Here is a 14,505-nt window from a genome sequence, read left to right on the forward strand (position 1 = left end):
TAACACAATTAATTCAAGACGGATAGTAAACATGAAAAGTAAAGGCATCTAGAACAAAGTATTTTCACAGGTTTGGTGTAGGGAAAGATTTAAATGAGACCCAAAAAGGCACTGAACATACAAGCTGGATTACATTTTTACAAATATTAAGAGGATGAAAGACAACTGAGAATATATCTGCAATAGATGTATCGAATAAATGACTCCATTCTAAACCATATGAGCTACTATAAACCGGTAAGAAAACTTCAAAAAAATGGTTATGTAAAAGATTTCAAAAGGTCTCATCATTATGGTCTTCATTTCTTAGTGTATGCTGTGAACTCCAAAATTTTATATCCAAATGAATACTCTTCACCTCTGTACAAATCTGCTTCATTTCAGTTTTATAATTTAGCTACTGGTATAATCTTTCACCAATTACCCAAACCAAAAACTTGTTTCCCTTTCAATTCATATCTTTTTCTTTGTGTGTGTGTGTGGCGGGGTGGTACAAGGAATTGAACTCCAGGGCATTCGCCACTGAGTCACATCCCTAGCCATATTTTGTGTTTTATTTAGAGACAGGGTCTCATGAGTTGCTCAGGGCTTGCTTTTGCTGAAACTGGCTTTGAACTCGCAATCCCCCTGCTTCAGCCTCCCAAACTGGCTGGGATTACAGGCTTGCTCCCCCATCTGTGCCTGGCAAGTCCTGGCAGTTTTATCTCAAGATTATCTGAACTCATACTTTCCCTCTCCTACTCTAGGGTGGGTTAGAAATCATTTCTTTGACCTATATTAAGAGTTATTTCCCAACAACTATTATCCTTGTCCCTTTAATCATTCCTTCACAATACAAATAATTTACCTAAAAAATGCAAATCTATTGATGACTTTGCAGATTTAAAAAAAAAAATCTCTTAATGAATTGGCCAGGAGAGTTAACACCCATGCTTCTTGGCACACCACACCTTGCCCCTTATGATCTAGCTCTAGTTTCTCTGACTGAATTTGAATTCAAATTTTAGCGATTATGTTTTCAAACACATTGTTTTTGTCCGAATTAATTGCCTTTTCCCTCCTTTCATCGACTCCCCATCTTTCAAGGACGAGCTCTGGTATCAAAGTTAGTCTTTGAGGAAGTTAACTTTGTAGTCTTTCAGCTAAGTGCGCCTTGTTATCACTTCTTTCATTCTGTCGCTTAGAACAAAACGGATTTAAACTTCTTGAGGGCATTAACATCTTTGAGACTCGGAGTTTAGTGTGGACTATGGATGTACCAGACACTCAAATTACTTAAATCTACAGTGCCTCTCACTCTCCCTCCAGTTCCCCATTCTAACCCCGTCCCGTGAAACTTGCTGGAAGCTTCCTAGTTTGATCTACTTGGGCCAGGGAACGGTGGAAGAGGGCTTGGCCAACTGGGTTGGAAAATAAAGCAGCAATGAGACAATGCTAGGCCACTTTCCTGCCTTGGGTGCTTTCGGATTGAAAAGATTGTTCTTGGTCTGCGAAGCCGACTAGGAAGAAAGGTTGGGCCACAGACTGAGGGACACAGACGCCCGGGAAGAAAAACAGTTTTCCTCGGTCGCCTCTCTAGAACCAAAACGACTTCCGGCTAGTCCTTACCCATTCGAGTACTCAGCGAAAAGATCGCGAGAATCCACGCGCCATCCGGGACTCTGCTCCCGGAAAAACACTCGCAGTCGCGAATGACGTCACGACTCACGAGAGGTTGGGCTTCTGCGGTAACCATGATGAGAACTTCGGTGAAAATATGTCAATGCAGTTTGTGTTATTAACAGACATGCATACGCTTCAATCGCCAAGAGTTCATGAGGGATAACAGTGCGTTACAAAAGTGCTTCTGAAAGACTATTCCGGAAGGCTCTCTTAGAGTGCTGGCGGGGTTTGGGCGAACAAGGAGGAAGAAAGGGCAAATGAGTGTGCTGGCGGCTTCCGTAACCATGGCTTCCAGGGAGAGGGGAGGGACTGTCAGAGCTGGTCACGGGACCCCAGACACGGCGGCGACAACCGGTCCTCCACTTTCCCAGCTGGCCCTGCGCCTGCTGGTCGCCTCCCCTCCCCCAGCCGCACGCTGCGTGCCTGCTCGTTGGCTACTTAGGACGGAAGCTCGGTTGGTGTTTCTCCAGAAGTTTCCCCCGTGGGCGGCGGCGGTCCTGGTAACTGCGGTAGTAGCAGCTCCCGCGGTAGCGACAGTGGCTGTTAGGGATGGCGGCGGCCGCAGCAGAACCTGCAACAGCTCAGCGGTGCGTGTTTTCCTTTCCCTTTGTTGTTTATTTTAAACCCCCCTCCATCTTTGGTTAGCGAGCTCTGCTGAAGTCGTTGTTTTCCCTGCAGGTTTTTCCAGTGCTTTTCAGATGCTTTAATCGAAGAGGATCCCCAGGCGGCGTTAGAGGTGAGAGACCATTTCTTTCTCCTCCACTCTGTTCTGGCTTAACCCCGCCTCTTCCCAGCATTGCCTTTTCGGGACGGAGGCTACAGTTTTTACTGTGTCTCCACCTCAGTATTGAGATCCTCAGTCTCCTTTCTCAGCCCCACACGGACCCTTTTGGGCCAGACCCCTGCTCTTACTCTTCTTCTCTCCCGCACTCCTGCATCCTGCATCCTACATCCCCGCAGTTCATGAGAAAAAACACCTTCTCTGATTTATTTCGTGGGGGCATAGTTGGTTTCAGAGAAGCTTCTTTTCTTTTTTAAATGGCATTTCTGCCTATAGGAAAAAGTGAAATTTGGGCTTGATGATATTATTTCATTTGACTGTCATCCTTGCCATTCTTGCATAACAGGCTCAGTGTTAAGCGTCTGTATGAACTCAGTGTATTAGAACAAAAGCCTTTTCCCATATGTCCCTAAAACTTTCCAGATGTCCTGTAAGGCTCAGTATTAATTCGTTTGTTGATAAATATTTTTTTCGAGTTGCAATGTACAAGGAGTGATTGTTGTGGGTCAGTTCTCTTTATGTACTGGACTAAGTTAGCACTTTGTGTTTTTGCGCTCTGGAAGACCATGAAGTTGTAAAGGAATGTAAAAGTGTTAAGAGTTCAATAAAAACAATTAAATAGAGCCTAACCTACAGCCATGTTGCTGTAGTTCACAACATCTTAGCCAGGAGTTTCTTGCTTTCACGTTATGTTATAAGTTAGGTTAGCAATACCAGGCAAGAGGATCTTTTTTCTTTCCTAGTATGACTTCTAAAAGAACTTTGCTACTCTGTACTTTTGGTCTACTGCTAGAGAACATTCATTTTCAAAAGTGTGGTCTTCAGATCAACTGCAGTATCATCTTGTTAGAAATGCATATTCTTGGGACCCACCACAGACCTGAAATCAGAAACTTTTGAATAAAAGGAGGGTGATCGTGAAATAAATCCAGCTATATTAGGAGGAAATGTTATTTCTTAACCTTGAGGTGCCCTCACAAAGACAAACAGGTAAATGTAAATTATTAAATAATTGGTAACTATAAGTAGGTCCAGAACATCGATGCTGAATATTAGTCTGTTTCCCCAAGGGCTACTTTAGCAGGCCATTTTGGGGTTCAGGTCACTTGCTATCATATTGGTTAAAATCTGTATATTTGGTCAGGAGCTGTACTTAATGGTAGAGCATTTGCCTAGCGTATATGAGACCCTGGGCTCACTCCCCAGACCCCCTTCCCTGCTCCACAAAAAAATGAGTATGTTTTACCCAAGACCATCCAATCAAGAATAAAGAAGAGAGGGGCTGTGTAGCGTAAATTGTTTCACATTTTTCTTTCAGTCACCAAATGACATTTATTAGTGCTGAATGTTCTCCTGGGGGCCAAGACTCTAAAGAAGAAAAGACTACCATGAGGGATTTTACAGTCTTGTGGACAGACAAGTCATCAGATTATTAAAATATAAGATAACTATTGTAATGGGCTTTTGTATGAAGTACAATAAGAGCATAGCAGGATAGAGACTGATTAATGGGGTTTTAAAAAACAGAGAGAGGACCAGGGCTGTAGCTCAGTGGTAGAGTGCTTGCCTATCACATGTGAAGCACTGGGTTGGATCCTCAGCACCATAAATAAATAAATAAATAGATAGATTGAATAAAACATGGAGAGAGGATGGACAGTGGGTATGGGGGGGCAGTTAGGTAAGGGGAAGAACTTCTGATGTCCTCTAGCACTGAAGACCTTGCTTTATCTATTTTACTTCCTTAGACCCATTGTAGTCTAGCAGACAGCAGTGATTGTCAAAAGAACAGAAAGAAAAAAGCAGAACTCTAAAAACGTGCCATAAGTTAGATGTAAAGACCATAAATCATTATTTTAACTTTACTTTTCCTTGTTTTATTGTATGTTGCTTATTCAAAAGATAAATTGTTTTATTCATGATTTTATAAGTTTTAAAATCTTATAAAATCATGAATAAAACTTTTATAAGTTTTTTTTTTTTTTTTTTTTTTGCGTGTCAGACTTTAAAGTTTGTACTGTGGTTTTTTGATAACTTTTTTTCAGTAACAGTCTAAGTCAGTTGCTTATTTTATTTAACTGAGTAACCATAACCAGTTCTCCTTAACAAGAAATTGGATTATGGTTTTAAAGGTCATTTACAGAGGTGCTTTAAAATGCAGAAGCATTTAACTTTTTCTAACTTTTAAAGAAAAGGTGTGTGTGTTTGTGTGTGTGTGTGTTTTTTCCAAATCTTCTCTCCCCACCCTAGTGTCTGGCTTATGTCTCTTATGTAATACTTCTAAAAGTACTTTATTTTTTTTCTAAAAGTACTTTTTAAATTAATCCAATCATCAGTATGATTTGTAAGTCTTTTGACTGTAGTATTTCTGTTTTCTTACTGAGAAGAAGCTAGAAGTTTGAGTTGAAAATGTAGTTTAGAAGAAATAAGCTATCTGCTACTTTCAAAATTGTTTTAAAGTTTGGTGCTAGAAATTTTGAGAATATTAGAATACATCAATACAGATAGATTCCTGATAGTTTTGGCAACAAAACTGGTTAAAAGAGTCAGGAAGCCCTGGATTTGAATCCTGTCTTTGGCTGTCTGGTCACAGACTAGGAAGTTAGGGAAGGCTTTCTCTGATTCTGTTAACCTCTCTGATCTCTAGATTTAACTTCAATGATTTGTTTTTAAAATTGGATATCTTCCCATTTTCTAAGCATCTCAAATTCTATATGATCGTTGAGTCTTCTCCAAATTTGGAGAAATTCTGTGCTGGCCGAAGTATACAAAGTAAATTTTTCAGAATAAATGGGGGATAATTTTTAAGTTTCTACTGTAGACCAGAAACTGCTAAGTGCTTTACATAAATGTTACATTACATTGTGTTCTTTGAGCATGGAGTGGGGAAAGGAAAGGAAAGATTGATCGACTTTACAAGGAAAAGCTCCCAACTTGTTTCCCGTTCTTTTCTTCAAATAGCTTGTAATAATAGGTTAGTTGGTTAAAAGTTATGTTTTAATTAGAATTCAGTGGCTTTTAAAAACATTTACTAACACTCAACATTTTTATTTGTAGGAGCTGACGAAGGCTTTGGAACAGAAACCAGATGATGCACAGTATTATTGTCAAAGAGCTTATTGTCACATTCTCCTTGGGAATTACTGTGGTAACTTCTCTTATGAAGTGTATTATTGTCTCTTCTCTATCATTTACTCATAAATTTTGTCTAAAACAAACTGAATCCAAAAAACTTGAGGAAATTTTTGAGGGTTTTTTTTTAAATATTTATTTTATAGTTGTAGTTGGACACAATATCTTTATTTCACTTATTTATTTTTTTTTAATGTGGTGCTGAGGATTGAACCCAGAGCCTCACGCATGCAAGGCAAACGCGCAGCCACTGAGCTACAACCCCACCCCATCATACAAATTTTAAGTTGGTCTTTCACAACAATCGGTAAAGTAGCCGCAGTTTGACAAACATTATGTTGAGAAACACCTGTTTAACTGTTAAGTGTGTCTCTTCGGTAGAGAATTTGTATAGATTTCAATTATAGTCATTGGATATACTAATAAAAATGGTATTATTTCACAGTATTTAAATGAAATGCTCTTTTCCTTTTTTTTTTAATAAAAAAGAATGTATTTATGTATTGCGTAACTTTTTTAAAAATTCTGATTGAGGGTGGGCATTGTGTTGCATGCCTGTAATCCCAGGGGCTTGGGAGGCTGAGACAGCCTGGATTGTGAGTTCCAGGCCAGTCTCAGCAAAAGCGAGGTGCTAAGCAACTCAGTGAGACCTTGTCTCTAAATAAAATATAAAATAGGGCTGGGTATATGGCTCAGTGGTCAAGTGTCCCTGAGTACAGCCCCAGTATCCCTCCCCCCACCCCCCAAAAAAATTCTGATTGAGAATCCATAGAGAAGAATTAATATCTTAAGCTATATTACATAAATACTATTAATGTTAAAATGGCTTTGTGACACAGAGCTTTATTAATGGAAGAGCTTTAAGAAGGAAGCTAAATATTAGACCAAAAGAAATTTATGAAGGTAATACTTACTTGAATTTCATCTCAAATAAACTTTCCCAATTTAAGACCATTTGGGACTGAGATGTAACTCAGTGGTAGAAAGCTTATAAGCAATGTGTGAGGCCTTGGGTTATGTATGAGGCCTTGGGTTCTATCCCTAGCACTGGGAAAACAACAACAAAACCATCCAACAGATAAAACTGTATGGCCTTTCCGGGAACTTAAGAGTGTAAGACTGATTCTAGTGTGTAGTATTTGCTAGATCTGTAAATAACTGACTTTTAAAAAAACTTCTCTTTTTATATACAGATGCTGTTGCTGATGTAAAAAGGTCCCTTGAACTCAATCCAAATAATTCCACTGCTGTAATGAGAAAAGGGTATGTAATGAACTATTCTTGTTGGGCTTGGACTGTAGCTAGTAGGTGTTTCATTTTTTGAATGAAGTAATTGTAAGCTTTATGTATAGATATATGGTAAAATGCTGTATTTATACATTTTACAGCTGAGAATTGATTCAGTTTTACATATAACAGTTCTAGTATGTTAACTAAAGTAGTAGATTTATATTTGCTGTGTTTAAATTAGTGATGATTGAAGTAACTGCAAGTTATAGATGAAACTGATAGATTTCATATTCCCTTTTTGTTTATCATTTGGAATTTATGGTATTTAACTGACTAGAGAACATCCTGTTCCCCAGCCAAGCTGAATGGGCTACAAATGCTAGGAAAAAAATTTTTTTTTAATCTATTTTTTTTAGTTGTAGTTGGACACAATACCTTTATTTTATTTATTTATTTTTATGTGGTGCTGAGGATAGAACCAGGGCCTCGCACGTGCTAGGCAAACGCTCTACCACTGAGCCATAACCTCAGCCCTTATTTTTATTTTTTAAACCCAGTTTTTTTATCTGTTGATAAATGGGACTTAATATTTAAGAATTAATTTCTTTGTATATTTTGAAATGAGCAATTTTGTACAATTAAAATCCTTGTGAAGTGAATTTTAAAATTGAATTTTAATGAGAATTATACTAGATGTTACAGTAATTTAGAAAATCTCTTGGCTCGTTAGCATATACTTAAATTCTTTCTCTTTGGTGGTTTGACCCTGGCCTGTATTTCTAGCATCTTGGGAGGCTGAGGCAGGTGGATTACAAGTTCAAGGCCAGTCTCAGCAACTTAGTGAGGCCCTGTCTCAAAATAAAAAGGAGGGGGTGGTCTAGGAATGTAGCTTAGTGGTAACGCACACCTGTGTTCAATCTTTGAACACCCTCCCCCCAAAAAAAACCTTCTAACAGGAGAGAATACTAAGAAATTTTTTATTTAGAAAGGGGACTGTTTTCTATGATCTGATACATGTGTTAATTTGCTTTTAATATGTCCATGCAGGATATGTGAATACCATGAAAAAAACTATGCTTCTGCTCTAGAAACTTTTACAGAAGGACAGAAATTAGATAGTAAGTATTAGAGTTATACTCAAAGTAATCTATCATTTATATATCTTAAATACCATAGCTGAATTTTATTAATTTCAGTTGTAGAAAGGCAACACCTTTTTTCTTCATTACAGACTTTGAAGCCATTTAAAATGGATTAAATTGGCCTTTCTTTAGCATTTAAATCACAGATAAATCTTACAGTTAAAAGTCAAACTAAATACTGAGTATTCTCTGCATACTGAATTTGGCCTTATTTTTTTTTCTAATGGAAAAGTTGTCTTGTTCAAAAGTTTGTTAATTTTTACGTTATTAAGATTGCAAAGATGGGAAATCTGAAAATATGACCTTTATGGAAATATAAATTTGAGTAAATTCTGAGAGGGTACAGAAGAAATACGGAGCTTTGAGAGTGTTTGAGTTCCTAAACATATCATCTTTTTGAGAGGAATATGTACATTATCACAGCTGTGTATTCTGTGAACACAAATTGTGAGAGCTGAAAATTTAAAAATCTGTAAAAATATTGAAAGATAACGGGTTGTAAGTAATCTTATAGAATAATTACAGACTGCCTAATTCTGATTGTACTTACTATACCTTACAATAGAGTATTATCACAAGTCTCTAAAGCATTTTTTTTTTTTTAATCTAGTGATAGTTTTGCTTCCTGGGAGAGACTTGCCAATGTCTGAAGATTTCTTTTTATTATTATTATGATTGGTAGATGGGGATTATGCTCATATTGTCTAGTTACTAGAAGTCAGGAGTGCTACTAAACATCCTATAATGCACAGGACAGCCCCCCACCATAAAGAATGTCAGTGCTGAGGTTGAGAAACTCTCCTCTAAAGTATTATATTTTTTAAAAAATTTACAACTTTAACGTTTGCTTTTCTGCTATATACCTACTCAGAAAAAAGGATTTGGGATCTAGCTGTGCAAGTGAAAAATACAGAATTAGAAAGGGATCTGGGCACTAATAGTTGTTCTTAAACTTGCTTATTCCAATTTTGGTACATGAATTATGGCTATTCAATAAGCAAGTCAACATGTCTGCTCTGAGCAAGTTTTTAAAGAGTCTAATTGTCTAGTACTTTGATAAATATTGGAAAACCTAAAGAGACAAGAGTCATCCTCTAGATTTCTAAGCTTTGTACCTTTTCCCCTCCCTTTATATGATGGGAAGCTTGGTTTAATTTACTAATTATTTGAATAATAGGTTATTCCATAAGGTTTTTATTTTATTTTTTGTTATTGTAGATGGACAGAATGTCTTTATTTTATTTGTTTATGTTTTATGTGCTGCTAAGGATGGAACCCAGTGCCTCACATGCTAGGCAGGTGCTCTGCCACTGAGCTACAGTCCCAGCCCTTCATAGGGTTTTGATACACCTTCCCCTAGTAGAATATAGCATGTGTATTTAAAAATTTTATTAAGGCATATGTAGTTTAATTTCTTTTATAAATTAAATTAGGAAATTTTAAGTTTTACTGCTTGTCATTTTTCAGGTCTTGCCTGAAGTTACCTTGAATTCGTAGAGTACTTTTAATATTTTTATTTATATATATATATAAATATATATATATATATATATATGCATATATATCTGTTAAATTGTCAATGGACCTTTATTTTATTAATTTATTTATATGTGGTGCTGAGAATCGAACCCAGTACCTCACACATGCTAGGCAAGCGTTCTACCTCTGAGCCACATCCCCAGCCTTTTTAGTAGGGACTATGACTATTTAGATTCCAGTGTTCTGGGTCTCAAGAATAATTTGCTTTTATGTATACATTCACATTGTTACCTTTATATAGTTTGCTGTGTATATAGTCTCTTGATTGCCATGTAAGTTTTGGAGACATAACAGAACTTCACAAAGTATAAGTAGGAAAGGCATGACAACAAGTAAAGTCACTAAGAGAGAGTAGACAGAATAGATGCCTGCATTGAAGAGCAGGCTGGGGCTAGGAGAGGCTTTTCAACCTCATCCCAGTTGCCGGTTACTAGGTCTCCACCCCACCGTGTTTGATGGCTTATTGGGAATCTGATTCGGGTCTGATTTTGTTGGGTGAGAGGATGTTTCTTTAAGAGAAGGGAGGTGGGACAAAATGTCGATTATAAATACCTGAGAAACGAATGAGTTCAGCTGTAGTTAAAACTAATCTAGCATACAAAGCAGAATTTTCCAGGTGAATATTGAATGTATTGGTAAGTTTATAGTAAAAATATTAGGATTGCAGTGCTCTGCTACATATGATAGGTGTATTTGTCTTTCTTCATTGCTGAATCCCTAGTGCCTAGAACATTGCCTGAGACATAGTAGATATTCCCTAAGTATTTGTTAAATGAATATGTTATATTGTACAGATGCGTGATGTTATAGTTAGTTTTTTCTTTATAGGTGCAGGTGCTAATTTCATTGCCTGGATTAAAAGGTGTCAAGAAGCTCTGAATGGTAAGTATGTTATGTAGGCTTTCCATAGTCTTTCAATTCAAAATAGTAGTAAATATTTCAAATGTTTTGGTTTGAACAAATATTATTTTTAATCTCTGTAAGTTGTACATAGTCCCTTAGATATTGATTTCTAATGATATGTTGATGTTTGCTTACTTTCTTTTATTGAAAGGGAGATTTGAATGAATTTCTGTGCAATATATCATGATATTACTAAGAAATGACTTAAGGAGGGCTGGGGTTGTAGCTCAGTGGTCGAGTGCGTGCCTAGCATGTAAAATTGGAATAGCACTCCTTAGAAATAAGGAGTCTAACATGACTCCAGGATGCAAAATTAAACCAGTTTTTTATTTGAAAGATATAGAGAATTGGCATTCTTTTTATATTTGTGCTACAGAAATTATGAAACTGCCTACAAATGCACTGTTGTCTGAGAATGTTTCCATTTTTATGTTTTATAGGGTCAGAATCTGAGGTGGTAAGTCCATAGTTTTCATTCTTCATTTTTTTACTTCATATTAATTTTCATGTATCAAACATAATTTGAGATAGCAATTGGGATGAGCTCTGTCAGTTAAAAATTTAAGCACTTTGATTTAAATACTAGTTCTTGTAGCAATTGAAATAAATCATTTTTATGAAATAATTATAAAAGTTTATAGTCATGAAAGTTATTGGGCTATTTTAATGAATTTAGTGTGTAGATTAAGTTAATTTAGTATGATGATGATTATTTCCTGCCATTATTATTAAAAAGGCATCACATTTATTTAGTTTTAAACAATTGGATTCACTTGTAGGACTTGTTATGGTTGGCTTAAAACACACAGGGTAAGTAAAATTGGAAATGCTTATATTTATCTTATTGTTAATGTTTGTCATTGTTTTGGACATGAAACTTCAGGTCTTTTCAGTCATTAAAAGTTATGGCAGAGTTAAGAGATTTTTATTTTTTAATCAATTTAAGCTTATATGTAATATATTTAAATCATGGCTAATGCTTTTTTAGTAGTAGTGATTTACATATTTAGTCAAGAAAGAAAATTACAAGGAGTCAGGAGATTTGAGTATAGTCCTTTTTTAAAGACAAGGTCTAAGTTTCCTGGGTTGGTTTAGGATTCAGGATCCTTTTAATGATTCTTCTTTTTCACTATTCTGAATAGCTGGAATCATAGGCATGCTTCATTATATCTGGCTCCTAATTCTTTTTATGGGCAATTACTTAACATTTTGAGTTACTTTGTACATTCTCAAAGATTTATTTACATCTCAATCTTTCAAAATTACATTATGACATTAAGAAAGTCACTTGTTCCCTGAGATTTCTTCATGTGTAAACTGGGGATGAAAGAACTATTCTACATCACACAGGTTATTGTGAGCTTCAGGCAAAATATGTGTATGCATAGTAACAAGGGCTTTGAATATCTACAAATGTGAGTGCTATCTATCCCTATACATCCATGCTTGCCCATATTCCTAGGTGTGATAGGTAGGGAATGAATTGGAAGAGGTCTTTAAAAATTGACTTTCTATTTTATTGCTAGTAATTTAGTACAGGTTTTATAATTTTAAGATTGAGGCTAGGGCTACAAATAGCAGAATGGCATTTGAATAAAAAAAAAAAAGGTTGGGGGGGCTGTGATTATGGCTCAGCGGTAGGGTGCTCACCTAGCACGTGGGAGGCCCTGGGTTCAATCCTTAGCACCACATAAAAATAAATAAATAGATAAAAGGTATAGTGTCCAACTTCAGCTAAAAAAATAATATTAAAAGAAAAAAAAAAAACAGAAGAAGAAGAAAAACATTTAGTCCAGAGTCAAGTTATGTAGGCTTAGCACATTTTATTACTGCCATGGTTCAGTCTGGTTCTTTTCCTGGTATCCGGGTGAACTGGAATAATCTGTTCTGGTTAGTTTCTCTGCTTAATATGATCTAGATGCACATTGTTTCTCAGTCCTTTATACCGAAGAGTAATTCTGAGTTAGATTCAGACCTCTAAAGTAGTTTTTATTTATTTCCTTGATCCCAAACCTCCTCTCTTTTTGTTTTGGGTCAGTTTAGAGGCTACCTAAGACCCAGGACAAGTCTTTAGATTTAGTTTTAATAGGTGCAGGCATAGTTTAGGAAAGTAGGTGTTGGACAAGAGTCACTTTGTTTCTTGATGATATGTCTGTTGGAGAAAGGTCACAAAATGGAGTTTGAGGTTATTTGGAAATCTCCATGGAAATGGTTCCTTTATAGGTTTTCAGAGCAGTCTTTACATTGTTTAAACTGGAATGTTATACTGTTTTTTTAAAATGTTGCTAGGAGTTATTTCTTGTTAGGACTGGACATTTTGGATAAATAACCTTTTCATTCATACCTTTAGAAAAGTTTTCTGTTATTAAAATGTTTTAAGAAAAATGTTTTTAAAAATTTAAATTAATGAAATTATAAAAATGCTAACATGTTGTTTTTTTGTGTGAAGACTAGTATCATTTAATAATGCATATACTATGTTTTATCTTTGAAGAAAATTTTCATGTAGTTATTCCATATCAAAAGAAAACTAGAGCACTGAGTAATTTAATAGTATGTGTATTTTAATATACAATTGCTAAATTTAACTTAAAAATCTTTCTCTTTCAACTTGACAAAACTAGTCTGCATCCCAGCGGACTCAGTCAAAAATCAAGTAAGTGTTTCTTTTCATAAAACAATGCATGATAAATATGCTTAAAGGGGGAGGGGAGCCTATATTTTAATAAGTGAGTCCTTACAGTGTGGTTTTAAGTTTCTTCATTTTTCTTTTTAAAATAGTGTTATAGCCTTATGAAAAACTTAATTTTTTAAGACTGTTTACTGATTAGTATTAATGTTCTACTTAAGTAAATTTAAATCATTTTTATCTTTAAAGTTTCTCTGTTGCCATAGTATGTCACCTTTCCACCCATAAAGGAGAACATCTCTCAGTTAAATTTGTTTAATGACATAATAAGCTCATATTAGGGTTAAAGGACTTGTAATTGCCCTCTGTCTTATATTTGAAATAAAATTTTCATAGGAACCTTCTACATGAGCTAAAAGTTAATATTGCTGAAGATAGCAATTATAATAATGAGTAAACACTACTAAGTCTTTGATTTTGTTTTTCGTTATTCATGAGCCATGTGTACAACTTGCATTCTTAGGACTGTAACAGAATCACAAGGCATTGATCTGGAGTTTTGCATCCTCACTGAATTTCAGAGACACTCTCAAAGTTTTTTTCTTTAATCTAGGTGTTTTTTGACATAATTACCTAAAATGACTTAAAAATGTTACAACAAAACAATTTATTCATGTTCTTTTTGGGGAAATGAAGTGACTCCAAGTACTTTGTAAACAGGGAACTTTGACTTGCCTGGTGACCATAGTGAGGATAAGAACACATAAACATCAAATGACAATTTTGGAATTTGGAGCATAAAATAATTCAGCATTTGATTTAATAAGTATATTGTATAGTAGGCATGTGCTTGTTCCTGAGAATATAATAGTATCAGGGTGAGTAGCTCTCCCTTCAGGGAGATTATAGTCTCATTTGAAAGTGAGGATTACTACATTTTTAGAGCTTTCAGTATGAAAGGTACACATAATGATAATCCCTGGACACATTGGTCTTCTTCCTGAATACCGTAAGATTTGAAGGGGAAGGTATTGTTATATAATGTTGTACCTGGCAAATGGGTAAAGTTTAAATAACTGTAGCTTGAGCTCATTTGCCTCTGTTCCTGTGCTGAGGTCTGTTTACTCCCAGCTTCAGGGAAGAGCTTGTAGTATTGACTCAGGTTGACCAGATCCACCTCAGCACTGCTGCCACTGAGCTTTCTGTGTTCTCATCTGTAAAATAGGAATAGAAGTGTTTAATTTACCTTAGTATTAGGTGGAAATGAGAGTATGAAACTGTTGATAATGTGTAATTAGTGGCTGTTTAGAATGATTTTTATCTTTTTTTGTTTTGGTACCAGGGATTGAATTCAGGGGAACTCAACCACTGAATCATATCCCTAGCTCTATTTTGTATTTTATTTAGAGACAGTACCTTGCCATTGCTGAGGCTGGCTTTGAACTCACTATCCTTCTGTCTCAGCCTCCTGAGCTGTAGGGATTACA

General features: G+C 35.8%; 1 protein-coding gene across 1 annotated transcript in view; it reads left to right on the forward strand.

The window, feature by feature from the left end:
• The first annotated feature begins 2,084 nt into the window (after positions 1-2,084).
• Sugt1 (SGT1 homolog, MIS12 kinetochore complex assembly cochaperone) overlaps positions 2,085-14,505 on the forward strand; it is a 28,727-nt gene continuing 16,306 nt past the window's right edge. Inside the window, exons 1-8 of the mRNA XM_046454227.2 lie at positions 2,085-2,249; positions 2,341-2,398; positions 5,501-5,591; positions 6,769-6,838; positions 7,853-7,923; positions 10,315-10,368; positions 10,830-10,846; positions 13,014-13,045. Of these exons, the coding sequence (XP_046310183.1) occupies positions 2,212-2,249; positions 2,341-2,398; positions 5,501-5,591; positions 6,769-6,838; positions 7,853-7,923; positions 10,315-10,368; positions 10,830-10,846; positions 13,014-13,045 (431 nt within the window). The 5' untranslated portion in view covers positions 2,085-2,211. The remainder of the gene's footprint in view (positions 2,250-2,340; positions 2,399-5,500; positions 5,592-6,768; positions 6,839-7,852; positions 7,924-10,314; positions 10,369-10,829; positions 10,847-13,013; positions 13,046-14,505) is intronic.

Source organism: Marmota monax, unplaced genomic scaffold (genome assembly GCF_021218885.2).
Source record: "Marmota monax isolate L192 unplaced genomic scaffold, Marmota_monax_Labrador192_F-V1.1 WCK01_AAM20220418_F8-fsc00011, whole genome shotgun sequence".
NCBI lineage: Eukaryota > Metazoa > Chordata > Mammalia > Rodentia > Sciuridae > Marmota > Marmota monax.